Source organism: Sebastes fasciatus, chromosome 7 (assembly GCF_043250625.1).
Source record: "Sebastes fasciatus isolate fSebFas1 chromosome 7, fSebFas1.pri, whole genome shotgun sequence".
Taxonomy (NCBI): Eukaryota; Metazoa; Chordata; class Actinopteri; order Perciformes; family Sebastidae; genus Sebastes; species Sebastes fasciatus.
In genome coordinates, this window is record NC_133801.1 from 11,666,153 (window position 1) to 11,681,055 (window position 14,903).

The 14,903-nt window shown below is 38.8% G+C and overlaps 1 protein-coding gene across 3 annotated transcripts in view; it reads right to left on the reverse strand.

The window, feature by feature from the left end:
• Positions 1-14,445, reverse strand: part of LOC141771386 (mitochondrial intermediate peptidase-like) — a 32,377-nt gene extending 17,932 nt beyond the window's left edge. The window contains exons 1-17 of one of the 3 annotated variants that reach the window (XM_074641578.1): positions 14,169-14,307; positions 13,829-14,040; positions 13,104-13,277; positions 12,181-12,269; positions 11,902-11,988; positions 11,713-11,776; positions 11,424-11,606; positions 10,727-10,883; positions 10,515-10,563; positions 9,378-9,438; positions 8,814-8,866; positions 5,624-5,777; positions 5,345-5,422; positions 4,738-4,945; positions 3,700-3,809; positions 3,374-3,448; positions 2,288-2,404 (exon numbers count right to left, since the gene is read on the reverse strand). In XM_074641578.1, coding sequence (XP_074497679.1) covers positions 2,288-2,404; positions 3,374-3,448; positions 3,700-3,809; positions 4,738-4,945; positions 5,345-5,422; positions 5,624-5,777; positions 8,814-8,866; positions 9,378-9,438; positions 10,515-10,563; positions 10,727-10,883; positions 11,424-11,606; positions 11,713-11,776; positions 11,902-11,988; positions 12,181-12,269; positions 13,104-13,277; positions 13,829-13,978 — 1,809 coding nt within the window. In that variant the 5' untranslated portion in view covers positions 13,979-14,040; positions 14,169-14,307. Of the gene's footprint in view, positions 1-2,287; positions 2,405-3,373; positions 3,449-3,699; positions 3,810-4,737; positions 4,946-5,344; positions 5,423-5,623; positions 5,778-8,813; positions 8,867-9,377; positions 9,439-10,514; positions 10,564-10,726; positions 10,884-11,423; positions 11,607-11,712; positions 11,777-11,901; positions 11,989-12,180; positions 12,270-13,103; positions 13,278-13,828 lie in introns of all 3 variants that reach the window. The other 2 variants (XM_074641577.1, XM_074641576.1) reach the window with 2 other exon arrangements.
• Between the last annotated feature and the right edge of the window lie 458 nt (positions 14,446-14,903).

Consider the following 14,903-nt stretch of genomic DNA (forward strand, 5'->3'; position numbering starts at 1 on the left):
GGGGTCCTTGAGGGAGTTCCAGGGGGTCCCCAAAAATGGGGAATAGTTTATTCTCACTATTTAATTCATTATAGAGGTGAGCCCAATGTCAGTAAGAGTCCTATAGAGTGACTATTATGATCCCGAAGCGAAAAAAATGGGGGTTTATGACTTAATGAGTATCACTTTTAGGGGTCCTTGACACAAAAATAAGGTTGAGATCCACTGTGTTACTGGACTTCAAAGAGTAATAAACGTTAAAAACAGCTGTTTGAGAGCTTAAACTGGGGGCTGCTCACCGTGTTGGGAAAGAGCTCTGTGGTCTGATGTGATCCAGGCGATCCAACAGCGTTAAAAATGCTTAAGCGCCAAAGTGTTGACTTGACGAGACTCCTCTGGGCCGCGGTGACTTTAATAAGAGTAAATAGCACTCCTGAGAGGAGTTCTGGCTCGGAAAACCACGGACAAGCTCAAGTTGAATGAGTTTGCTTTGTCAGCTGAACGCAGCAGTGATACAGTGCCTTTGGTCATGTTAGGTTAGAAGTCTGTTTTAGCTGTTTCACACTGACACAAAAACTCTGTTCACAAATTCTTCTGATGCATAAAAACTAAATTCATATATTGGAAAAAAAAAGCTGTTTTGTGCTTTTTTGTTGTTCAAGTTCAAGCTCAGATTCTGGAAACAGATAAGCAGCTATTGAAGAGCTGTTTGGTGTGACAACACGCTCTAAACACTTTTGTCAAAACGTGCCACGAAAATGATTCAGACTTCCAAGCTCCTCTTTGTTTCCTTTGCCTCACATCAAATGATTAATGTCAACTCTTGTGAGAGCGGACGACATGTAAGCGAGATATCCCTTTGATCCTCACTTACAAAAGGAGACAAAGTCAGCACAGGCTTTTTTCCTCTTGTTCCTCTTGTACGGGAGATAAAAGACACTTTTTGTTCTTTCTAAACTTGTGTGGTGCATTTCCACATTTTTACAGGAGAGAGTGGATTATATGTGCTTTAGCGAGCATTAGAAACACTGCTCCATAAAAAGAGGAGTGACCGCTTGGCCCTGAAGCATTCAAGCCAAGAATTGCAGATTTAAGAAATGTCAACACAGCGAGCAGAACATCTTGCTTTCTGCCATTTGATTCCAAATATTATCTTCGGCTCAAGGGTGAGCATGTGGTCTGTGTTACTCACAGCTGATCCTCTCTCTCTCTCTGCACACAGCGGGAAATGATAGCCCTGCTTCATAAACTATACACATGTCAGCATCACCCTAATGTTTATAATCTGCGGCTCTCCGTAACCTATTAGCCACTCAAATGTTCGCTTTGCTGTGGAAACTTTTCCTGAGCCGTGTTTCCATGAGTACGGGCAAAAGGAGAGAGACACGGAGGGCGAATTAAAAAAAAGAAACAAGTTCAAGGAGAGTCCGTCATTGAAGGATCTAAACAAATCTGTTTTCACTTGCTTTGCTCCAAAGATGAGCCAATTCATGAAACTTAAAGCGCTGCAATCACTCAGTTTCTGAGTTCAAATAAGGAAAACGATCCTGCTGCGGTTAGCTGTGCGTACGGAGGCGAAGTGTCTGTTAGAGCTTTCAGTGAGGTTTGAAAAGTTGAAGAGGAACGACTGCGACAGTGGGAAACTATATGACATAAACCACCGTCTCTGGAGACGGAGCTACAAAGCAGAAGAGTGGGAGGACTCCTTTGAGGAGAAACGCTGGCCTGGACACTGACGTTTGGGAGAAAATACAGCAGTTCTGTAATCTCTATTCCTGATGGCACCCCACATAATTATAGCCCAGAGTAAATGCTCAATGAAGGCCATTCCGGGCTAAATTATGACCGTGTTTGATTCCCCTCTCCCTCCTGGCCTCACCCACTCGTGCACAGCTGCAAAAGTGGGGGAAATAGAGAGCTTTTTTCATTAAAGGACCGGGAGGAAGAGTTTCAAATATTTCCCCCGGGGAGGGCTCATTCAAAGTATACCTCCGCTTTGTTATTTTAGCAGGGCTTCAAAAAGGCTTTAATCCCTTAAACGCTGCTGCGCCTGGGTAAAAGATATAAAACCAGGAGAGGAAGGAGAAGGAGTAGAAAGCTAAAAGGACTCAGTCACGTTTGTGTTGTTTCTGTGATCAACTGAGCGGTGAGAGGAGAGTCTCTTTAGGGAATCAAGCTCAGAACTTTCCCCAAATTATCAAACCTCACAGACTGTAATGGATCTAAAGACTCAGTATTAAAGAGACAGGATACTCGAAAGAAGTCAAAGATAGTTTGATAAATAGCACAAAGACAGATGAGGGTGTACCGTATTGTCCGTATAAGGCAAGCCATAGAATTTCTGCTGCATCTCCTTCAGGATTTCTGTGGTGGAGCGGTTCTGAGGTTGGCCGTGGTAGATCTGGTCCAAGACAGCGTAGAAAATCTGCCCAGAAAAAAAAGATTTCATATTATTATTAAAATAAAAATACATAGTGTGCACTGCAGTGTACTGCTCTGCAGTGGCAGAACTCTCCATAGAAATAGGGGCAAACAAATTCTATATTGACCATCAATAATACATTTAAAAGGTACAGTGTGAAGGATTTGGCAGCATATAGTGGTGTGGTTGCAGATTGCAACCAACCGAGTACCCCTCCGCTCCCTCCTCCCTTTCCAAGACTGTGGTAACGTGAGCCACCGAGCCTTCAGGTGATTTATACACTAATGAAAATACAGTTATGAATATTATATATTCCACACTGACCCTTGAAAGCAGTTCATGACTATGTAATCCCTGTTTGTTAAAACCAGCTAAAAGACAGAAAAGTCCAAATTCAGCAGCCTTCAACAAAGAGAAAAAAAAGGTAGTATGGTTTAGTAATTTAACCTACAATATCTGACAAACTCAGTATTGGTTTCATGAACACCTCGTCGAGAAAACAAGCCTCAACCACAAGATGCTGTTAAATGTTTATGATAAAAGCAAGGAGAAACAACCAAACAAACAGATGACAAAATAATGATAATAACAACAACAACAATAATAAATTTCCTTTATCTTTTTTTTATTTTTATTCTTTTTTTTTTTTTTTTATGTATTTTTTTCCCTTATAAAAATATTGCTTTTGGATTTACATATGATTATTATATTACTGCATTTTCTTTGTCTTATTCATTGATATCATATAATGCAATGATGTTGTATCTTGGAGAACAATGTATGGTTTAATTGAGTCAATATAAAGTAAAAAAAAATACTTTATAAGTGACATTAAAGGACTGGAGGCTTTTGTACTGGAAGGATTGTTCATCACACAACAAACCGTCTTTCTGCAGTTGTGTGTTCTTGTAAAAGTGGAACATACTTTTAGATATAATGGTAATTGATGTGTGTGAGGTTGGGACATTGTACCTGCAGCTGGGTGTCTGCGGCTCCGCACACCTTCTTCGACTCACACAGGCGAGCCACCATAGTCTCAGGCAGACGCTGAGTAGACGATGACACAGACAGAAGAAACCAGACAGTAAGACATCATCATATCATCCAAGTCCAACCGTTTTAGTCAAGTTTGAAGGTCGGCATGATAACAACCGATGTGACTCAATCTTAGTTCACAACATCAAAGCTAAAATGTCAATTACTATAATTATGATGTATTGGGAAATATCTCTCTACAACCATTGAGTAACGTTTTTTAGTGCTTCACATTGGTCTTCATTCTGAGGGTTTGGGCGTACCTGTCCAGTTTCATAATGGCGTGCAAACTGGCTGATGACTCTATAGTCGGTGGCAAAGTATTCCATGAGGATGGACGGGACTTCAGCAAAGTCAGTCGCACATCTGGTTCCTAGAGGACAGATGTCAGAGCGTAGATATAAGAACACAACAAAGGACCAGAATTGAAGAATGATCGCAAATTATTTTGATAATCGTATCAACGTTGAATGCCAGAAAATGCTGTTTTCAGCTTTAAGCTCAGATTTCTTCCTTTTCTCTGTTTTATATCACATTAAGCTCAATATCTTGGGGTTTTGGTCCGACAAAACAAGACATTTTAAGACTATGGACCTCCCTATTTTCTGACATTTTATACGAAACGACTAAATCGATTATTCGAAAGAATAATCGGCAGATTAATTGAGAATGAAAATAATCGTTAGTTGCAGCACTACTCAGTACGTCATTTAAACCATCCATAGATGTTTAAATGGAATATCAAGCACAACATCTGATATAAAGAGACATTAAGAGAAGTAAAAAAAGATAGCATTAAGTTACAGGTAATGTAACTGTTGTGAGCTTTTAGACACAAATGTAATTAAAGTAGCATGTCTTAACAGCTGTAAACATGGTGTCTACCAGTCCAGGGAAACAGCCTCAAGTTGCGTTAATAGATACTGTTATTAGTGTCAAATAAATACTTTTGATCTTGAATTACTGGAGAAGATATCCATCAGCTTTACCTGACAAGTGAAACGGTATTGAATGACAGCTTCGGTAGCCAGGGATAATCTAAAGCTCTCCTCAGGGCTCACACTATCGGATTTAACCTCCATTTTCAATTCGCCACACTGTAATGAAAAACCTATAGCTCCATATCCAACTATATAAGTCTAGCTTTTGACATTTGAGAACTGCATAGCCATTATACTTAAGATACAGAGCTCATAAAATGTCAAACATTTGCTACACCCTCTGTTTGAATAACACGTGTACAATCCTCCATCATGTCTAACTTGGTTATTTGTGGTTTCTATGTAGATGTAACATCTCACCTGTCACATGTTGGTAGCGAGTGCGTCCCAGCATGGAGTGCATGGCGTGTCCCATCTCGTGGAAGAGGTTCTCCATCATGCCCGGGGTGAGCAGGGTGGGGGCGCTCTTGGTCGGGTGGGGCAGACTCAGCATCAAAACCACAACTGGAAGCTGGTACTCACCCGTTTCCTGGCACAAGCGGCCACCGCGGATGGTGAAGTGACAGTCCTGGGAGGAGGAAGAGGAGGTGGTGGTGGTGGGTAGGGAAGGTGAGATTGATAATAATGTAGATGCATATTTAATCGCTGATTTAATTAAGAAAATAACATAAGAGCATGTCACTGATTGTAAATGTGCCTTTTATTTTCTGGCATCTAATGATCATTACTTCAAGGCATATTGTATTACACCAGATATTGGCATTGCAGTGTTATCAACTGATGGTGGCAAGGAGTTTCAGGTGTTTATACACTCAAGAAAACATAGTTATCAATATTATATTCTATTTCTGCTAATAGATCCCCCGAAATGTTACACACACTGGTCCTTTAAAATATGGAGAGCCCTATTTTCAGAGGAGAAACTAACATGAACCTGTAAAGGCTATGTAGATGTGTGTATGCACACCTGATGAGGTTTATCCTGCCGGTGGAAAAAGTCACAGTAGATATATCCCAATAATCCCTCTGTCTCATGTACCACAGCCTGGGAACACACACAGACACAAAGACATATTAAACACAGTATTTAAAAACTTTGATCTTTGAAATAAAGACCTTTACATGGTAGAAAACTGTATTTGGTTTAATGTGGGACATAAAACAGACTTCAAACAACAACAACATATTACAAAAAGGCATTGATCAAACACAATCCCAGACTTTTTGCACTATTAGTTAGATTTACCAGTTTGCGGACGTCCTCGCTCCAGACCTCTCCAGCATTGGGGTGTTCGGACATGAGGGACACACCGTACAGCTGAGAGAAGAGGTTATTCAAACCCTCCATACAGGCACCAAGAGAAAAATACGGACTGTACAGACTGGGCTCTATGTTGTACCTGCCATGAACAAAACAGAAGGATTTTATTATTAAAAGTCTTATATGACTGAAGATTATTACAGTGTCTGACAAATATTGTCTCCTGAATTGTTTTGTTGCAGCCTTAATTTAATTCATTTTTTTTTTTATTGTATTCATATTACATATTTATTTTCATACTCTGTTTTATTTACTCTTTTGTAAACGTGACTGAAACACACAGTATGTACTCTGTATTTGTCCTGTGCGGGTGAATTAAAGTAAGGGCAGGACCACAGGGGTATAAGTAGATGTTGGGAATCTGGTGTGTGAATTTATTTTATTCATTTATTTATTTATGTATTCATTTATTTGTTTATTTATTATTATCAATTTAAACTATTTGAATTTATTATGATTTTTTTGTTTTAATTTATAATTTTATTTATTTATTTATTATTATCAATTTAAACTTTTTAAATGTATTATAATGTTTTTGTTTTATAATTTTATTTATATTTTTTCCAGTTCAGAGACAGGTTTGCGTTCCTGCAAGGCATTTCTGCCTGTCGCACCTTCGCCAGCGCCAGGGTACCAGCTGCAGGGTACCAGCTGCAGGGTACCAGCTGCAGGGTCTTCAGCTGGGAGCCATCCTTCATAGATGTTTAATCCCAGAACATCTCAGGATGGTGGGGCAGCGGCACCATTTCTATGTTTGTCTCCTTGCAGTCTGGCTAAAACTCCCCTGACCATTACACATGTGTGATATCAACTGGAGGTACAAAGCCACAAGACTGGCCAAGCTCAGGGCGAGGGGAGGTTGGGGGGGCACCCATGCTTAAAATGGATGCATTCATGCTGCCATGAGGCACTTTAGATAGAGACCACCAAACCAAAGCACTTGCTGAGCTTGAACACCACATTAAGTGTATTATCAGTGATGAATAGCAGACTGCTGCTGCTGCTGAGCACAACTCTGTTTACCACACACACACACACAATCTGTGCCTCATTTCTATACGGCTTGAACATTTTCCAGGTCAAATGGTTACTGATGGATAAGCAGAGATAACAAGAAGATGACTGAGTGAGTGATGGAGAGAGAAAAAGCACAACATAGTTTTTTTTGTGAGAGATTAACAGCTGTTGGGTCTGTGTGTGTGTGTGTGTGTGTGTGTGTGTGTGTGTGTGTGTGTGTGTGTGTGTGTGTGTGTGTGTGTGTGTGTGTGTGTGTGGCAGAAAACAGAAGCAGCTCAGAGAGGAAACCGCTTTATAATGAAATCATCCTCAATCTCTTCAGAAATGTCCTGCCAACTAGCAGAGCCCAAAGCCACAAACAGGAGAAGACTAGAAATGTGTAGCCGCCTGACAGAGAGGAGGTCGAGCCAGCAGATCGACTCTGGGAACAGTCACCAACAACACATGGTTTACGCACACGATCTGCTGGCCGCTTAAATCCAAAAGGACACATGAGGGATTCATAATATCTGCAATAAAGATTTTTATTTAAAACTTCTCTGGAACGTTTGGCCCGTCATGTTATTTATTAGACTCTGGTGAGCGCTGGGAGGGAAAAGTGCAGTTCATTAAGAACGGAGATATCTGTCAAATGTTGAAGACACTCAATGGGACTAATAACAGCTAATCGTATGAATATGGCAGCTTGAATTTTTAAGATTGAGTTGCTGATTGCCAAAGATGATCACCGTTTAAAAGGAGTTTGAAATGAGAAACTAGTTTCAGTAACAGGATCTCTGATGCATGTTGTTTCCCATCTCTCCCTTCCCTCATCTCCTGCTATCTCTCTGCTGGGTCTATCTAATAAAAGGCATTAAAACAAGTAACAAGATCAAAACAACTATAACGACATAAAAGCAGCTGTTGGTTAAGGGCGGCGGTGACTAACAATTTTGTATTCAATTTCCAGATGTCTTCCATTCTTTCAGTCCAACACCAAAAGATCTTCCATTTACAGAGTTAGAAAATTCATTTGGGGAAGCTGGAAACTGTGAATGTTTGGGTTGCAAAATACATCTCTAGGATGCATTTTTGCCAAAGTTTGTCACATTAATATATGATAATGACACATAAAGACAGGCTTTAAGGGAAAAATACATGCTATTTGTATTTACCAATTACTACTGTAACTACTACATTGAAAAACATTCTTTAAATTGAGAGGGTTAAAAAGTGAAATCTCATCGCTAATCATATGGCGCATAGTTTGTCAAGGTCAAATTAGGCAAAGAGCAAGATAAAGCTGCAATGATTAATTGATTAGTTGTCAACTATTGAATTAATCGGCAACTATTTTGATAATCGATTAATCAGTTTGAGTTATTTTTTAAGACAAAAAAGTAAATATTCTCTGATTCCAGCTTCTTAAATGTGAATATTTTCTGGTTTCTTTACTCCTCTATGACAGTAAACTGAATATCTTTGAGTTGTGGACAAAACAAGACGTTTGAGGACGTCATCTTGGGCTTTGGGAAACACTGATCGACATTTTTCACAATTTTCTGACATTTTATAGACCAAAGAACTAATCGATTAATCAAGAAACAACATCAAATGAATGGTTAGTTGCAGCCCTAGAGCAAGAGACGAGAAAAAAAATGTGTAGTCCTCATGTTTAGGAGTAACAACTTGACCACAATAATGTTGTGTTAAATGTTTAAGGAGCTGCAAAATGCACTGGAAGTAAATGGCAATGCTGTACGGAGCAACAAGTAATGCTGGGCCGAAAACAAATACTGGGATTCAGAGCCTAAACATAAACCTGCCACAGCTACAAACACTAAAAAATGAAACCAACAGACTGAAGTAGGAGATTACACCAGATCGTATTGTCCTGGATTAGAAAGGAGTTGGTTAGAACACTAAGACAACTCCCATGCTTCTCCCTTAACACCTTTTATAACATCGGACACCTGAGGATGAGCGGAGACCCAATAACAACTTACACCTCGCTGGAATATGAAATTACAAACATCTAAAAACCAAAACAAAGATACTGATCAAGATGACTTTATCAAATGACAGCGGGCTGAAAAATGAGGAGATATCAACGACTCACCTTTCAGCACGCAAGACGCCACTGAGGTACGGATGATCCCACGGCATGAGCTCCTATAAAACAACAACACCAGGAGTATTTTATTTACTTGTGATATCAAACAAATGACACTAAAAAAATAAACAAAACTGAATTATAGTGAATCTAAAATGGAATGAAAGTAATTAATGTAAAAAACAAACATCACTTTAAACCTGTAAAGAATGTGTTGTTAACTAGGAGTGTCGCGATATACCGGTATTGACGATAACTGTGATATTTAAAAATTAAATATTGATACAATGTTAATAATACACATTTGATAATATTGTGTAAACAAACAAGCCTCTTAAATCTCTCCCTCCACCTCGGTTCACTCATTTTGAGTGTAATTAACTTTCCAAAAAAAAGAGACTAAATCCACAATAAACACAGTTAAAGATGACTTTGACTGTTATTTCTTTCAAATCTTCTATAGATATCGCAATAATATCGATATTGTGAATTCTTTTGGCCACGATAATCATGTCGTGACAATCTGATATTGTGAAAGCCCTACTGTGAAAAAATAAAGAAATCACTCACAGAATTACGAGGGTTGAGTCTTTTCTTCATGTTCTTCATCATCTTAAAGTCTTTGGCGGTTCTGTGAGATAAAAAAGAAAAGGAAAACAAGTTATGAGCTAATTGACTTGAGGCATTCGTTCCAGTCTGAACCCACCCATCTCTATTCAGGGTCAAGGGGCCAGAGCCTTGACAGGCTCACATTCATACCTGTAAGTCATTTAAAGACTCAGCTGCACCTGACTTGTATATTTTTGGGCTGTTTGCGGAATCCAGATGTTAAAAGGTGACTCGGGGAATGTGACGAGGAGAGAGTCCACGCAAGGAAACAATTTATTCAACTAAGATTAACACAAGACAAACAATGGAGTGGGTGGATCAGCAATGAAAGGAATAACCAAAACGGAGTCAGTCAGTGCATGGGATGAGACAGTTTCTGAACACTTGTGATCAGTATCCAAAAGTGTTATATTGCAGGTGTTTTTTTGCAGGAACACAGGAAAGTGACAAACATAGGACAGTTGTATGGTCAATATGACATGAAATTCAACCCCTGACCCCAAAGTAGCTACACATTAAAAGGTTGATCTCAAAATGAGCACCAAAGTTCTTCACAAGTGTCCCAACAAGGTGGCTCTGACTTTACAAATTTCCAGCTACCAAATGCAAACAAACTGGAGTATAAGCACTTAACTAAAGTAGCATACCCACAGTGTGTGTGTGTGTGTGTGTTTGAGAGAGAGGAGGGAAGTGAAGGTGGAAGGTAGGCTAATGTTTCTGTAAGTTTAATAACAATTAGAAAGTCAAATTTATGAATGAAGCTTCAAACTACTCGGTGCAGCCCTACTTTGTCATATTTTCTTTTGATTACCGTCAGATGAGCACGTTGTCTTGTTCGTCTCCAAAGCATCGTCTGTTTTTCTTTTTGTGCCTGTTAAATATCTGTCCATTCTGTAAACCTACAGACTACCTGTCTGATGTATAAAGAGCCAATTTGATGTCAAAACATTAATTGCGCATCACATTTTCCCCCGGTCACGCACGCCCCACCTGTCATGCCTCTGCACCCCACAGTTTGAGAACTACTGATCTAAGAGAACATTGGATGCTAAATATTTTTTCACATCTTTAACAGAACATTTTAAGAGTAGATTGTACCTGTCTGACAGCTTGTCTGTTAACAACTGAAGAAAGCTCATCACCGTCTCTGCGAAGGGTAACACAAATTAAGTATGCAGCATGTAAAACAATCTGAGACTAGTAACCAATTATCCTATAGCAAATACTGAAACATCAATTACAACCATACAGTTACAGAACTGACTAATGATAACTGTATTGATGCTGAAGCAAAGAGACTTCTTATTAACCTGGTGTTTTGGCCATGGTTCCCTTCAGGGCTCTGTGTCCGTAGGACTCGTAGCCCACCAGTTTGGCCAGTTTGTATCTGCATTTCAGCAGCTCTTCCAGACACTCCATCAAATCTCCATTTGGATAAAGGTAAATCCTGTACGCAATTTCTCGCACCTACAAGTGAAAGAGAGGACGGAGCAAAATTTATGATACAACATCATATTTGAAAAAGCAACATATCCACAAAAGTGTAGAAGAAGAAAAATACAATCTGCTAATTAAGAGTTTATGGGTGTCACCAATATACCGTCTGTCTGGATGGTGCTTTTAGCCTCCCTCATGAGAAACATTGGCATTAAATAAAGTTCTTGTAACTGTGTATAACGTAAAGATCTTAAAGTGTCAGAAATATTAAAAACATTAAAATTAAAGTTAGTAACTTTGAGAGAGAATACTTTTATAGCTACCAGAACGGCACCCTGCTCAGCAAATGCTGACTCGAGGCTGGAGCCAATATTTAATTAATAAAAATGCGCACAAAACTTCTCTTAGCATTTTGGAAGAGAATTGTATGACTCATCAGGACAGAATAGGCTACTATCATTTTAAACCTGCCCTTACATCCAGTCCCATAATCTGACATATGGTAATGGCGCCACCTGCTGAGCAAGAAGGAGAAATGTTCCAGTGACACAGACCAAATAAAGCACATACCAAGTCATCGGAGGAATCTGCATGTAATCCCCCAACTTGGATGAAGCTTCCTTCAGCTGCAAAGTGCAGGTGTAGATGCTCAGGAATCGCAGTCCTGGCAATTCTGTTCGGCAGGTGAGAGCCGACCAGAAACTCGTTGTTTAGATCCAACAGCTTCACGTGAAGTGCGACTGCCTCTTTCCTCTGCAGAGAGAAGAGCAGCAAGTTCAGTAAATATGTTACACTGTACAGGGGAGAGGTTTATGTATTATTGATAACTTGTCTGTTACCACTAATATGACCATCTCACCAGTTTGTCATCCAGATGAATTCCACTGATCTCAAAGTCAAACATGAACAACTCTGCCACTCGTCTAGAAAAGGCAGAAATAAATCAGTAACTTACCATCATTGGATCATTATATATTGATATAATTATGGGAAAAGATACACAATAAATCCTATATCCATATACTAAATAAGATGACAGTAAAATTACCTTGAATCAGGGTCCAGCTGAGCCACAATGTTCGGGTTGTCCAGCAATGTTTTTAGGCTCTTGCATAGCTCAACGTTGGTGTTAAGCCTGAAACACACAACCACAGTGAAACTCAAGATCGGTCTCAACTGATGCTTGCATAAAAATGTCTTTTAATGACCAGCATTATTACTGTTTATTATTACTGCACAAGTTTTCTTTTTGGTCATAAGCTAAATGTGCTGTGGTGTTTATTTGCAGTGTGCAGCTTTGAAAGATTTTCATAAAGATGCCTCTTACTTCTCCACAACCGTGCCAATCTCTATGCAGGTCTTCTCTGCAGCCTCGCGAAACGCTGGATCTGGATGTGCTACTTTAACAAAGTCTGCCTGCAATAGGAAGAAAAATGACAGTTGGCTTACAACTCAACTCAATGCACAATACATGAGTCGTAGGTAGCAGCACAGTTTCAAGTTTATCTCATATGCCTGTATATAGCACTTTAAAAAGCAAACAGTTTTGCACCGGAGTGCGTCACACAGACAGAAATATATACCTACACATACAAGCATAGAGACATATGTGCATATATGTGGAAATTGAATAACATTCAAATAGAAACAAGTTTAAACCCAATTTAAAAACATTTTAAACAAAATTAAACCTGCAGTAGGTAGAATATTTTTGGCATCATTGGGCATAATGTCCATAATAACCTTTCAGCATATTGTAATTCAAGCGCTCTGAGAGAAAACTAGACTTCTGCACCTCCTCATGGCTCTGTTTTCAAGCATTAAAAAATCTAGCCCGTGACAGGAGACTTTGGCCAATCACAGGTCATTTCAGAGAGAGAGAGTGTTCCTATTGGCTGTTCATTCAACGGAGGCAGCTGTCAATCACCCACAAACTCCGATCAAACGGTCTAACTAGGCAGAGCTGATCAAATATGAATCAATATTCTGTTACTGTAATGCCTATTTCTCGCTTTCTCGCGGGAAATGGTAGCCTGAGAAATGCCTAGGTAGGGGTAAGTCCAGCCTGGATGATATGATTCTTTCTAGATCAGAAGATGATATGAGATGCCTAATTTTGGAGCTGGTTCTGAGTTGGACGAAACTGGACCTGACAACAGAAGTTTCAGAAGTGTTAAATGCTAAGGTAAGAAACGCAGAGGCCAGTTTATAATGCAACGTTTTAGCACATGTCGAGGGTGTTGAACTCACCAGATCAGCCACTTTACACAACCCATCTGAGAGCTGGTCAAAAGACTCGACTGTCTCAACCCCTGGAGGACAAGAACACACTTTGTCCACCAGATGCTGTGTGTTCTTCAGCGCTGTTTCTGTGGCTGCCTGGAAGCCTGCAGGACAGCTGAGCTCTGGCACTCCAAACAAACCCTGCAAACAGAGGTCAAACACACATTCAGACACATATACAGACAGACTGGGAATGACATGACATTTTTTTTACCACCAACTGATGCAATCTCTATTTACATTATTTCATTGAGAAACATGCATGCATTCATTTTATTTATTTGCACATATATAAAACTGCACAAAATCCAGTCAATGAAAAGAAAACAAGAAATGTGTCAGGAGAGGTCAAATGCCACAAGCTCCCCAGGAGAAAAAAAAAACAATAACAAAAAAGGAAGAAAGATCTAAACTAACATAATTTTAAAAATACAATAAAAGTTAAAGAACAAAAAAATACACAAAATGTGCAGAAAAACAAACCAAACAATGGAAAACAATCAAATACAAACAATAAAATACATAATAAAAAAACAGTAAAGAAGAAAATAAAATATATCTAAACATATCAAAAGATAATTACACATTAATTAAATGTGATGATGATTTCCTTTTAAAATGTTCTAAGGATAACGAGCTCTTGATAATTCATGTAGCAGAGTTGACACATTTTAAGACAATAAAATACAGACCAGGTTTTTCTCCAGCAGGTTCACAGGTCTCCTGTGAGGTTTGGTGTTGAAAGCAGCTCCAACAGGAGACCATGTTGTCACATTTCTAACAACATGCGTCCATAAACTTCTGTGCTTTACAAAGTAAAGTAACCTTGTACACCCAGACATGTTGTAGTTAATCTGCTGTCCTCTCTGTTGATGTCTAGTGAAGCTGGTAGTGCTGTCAGAGGCTGACAGAGGACATGCTAAACCTTAGCTTCAATATTTGCAAAAGCTGGAAATCAAAACAACGTTAATATACTCTAAACCTTTCTCTTTTGGAGGCTAACTGTTTAGTTGTCATGTGTTAAGTGCGTACCTGTCAAGCCAACACAAACAACTGCTCACATGTTAGCTCACTGGCTATCTAAGTATATCTAAATGACTGTAGCACGCGGTAGTTTCGTTAAAAAATAACTTATTTAAATACCTATTTAATAAAATATCTTCATACCAAATAGATGATAAAGAAACGATGTATATTATTCGGAAAGTTGCTGCATTTTCTAATCTAATATCGCAAAATAACAATAACTAAAAACTGTGCAAGTCACATGTGTCGAAAGTGTGACAAGCTACCGTTACGTGATGACGTCACAGAGAAGCGTCGGATGGTACTTGTTTTTGAAGCCCCTTCATAATAAAAGCAGGTCAAATGTCGTGCACCAAAAATACAAAATACTCTTTTTCAGTCACATTATTTTATCAGTTTTGGCAGGATCTTTACAGCTGCTTAAATATCGCAACTGGCAATCCTTCATTTGATTTATTTCATGTTTTGATTTATTTGATTTTATTGATCAAATGCTGCACTTTACTGTCTTTTGATTGTTTTTTTTCTTTTAACTTATACTTTTATATTCTTTTATTAGTTTTTATTTGATGCAATTTGTGCTCTTTTATCTTGCTTTTATAAACGTAAAGCACTTTGAATTGCCTTTGTGTATGAAATGTGCTTTATAAATAAACTTGCCTTGCCTTGCCTTATTTGGATGGTGTCTCAAAGAATGTGTTGGATATGGTAAACATAATTATTATTCTGGATAAATATATT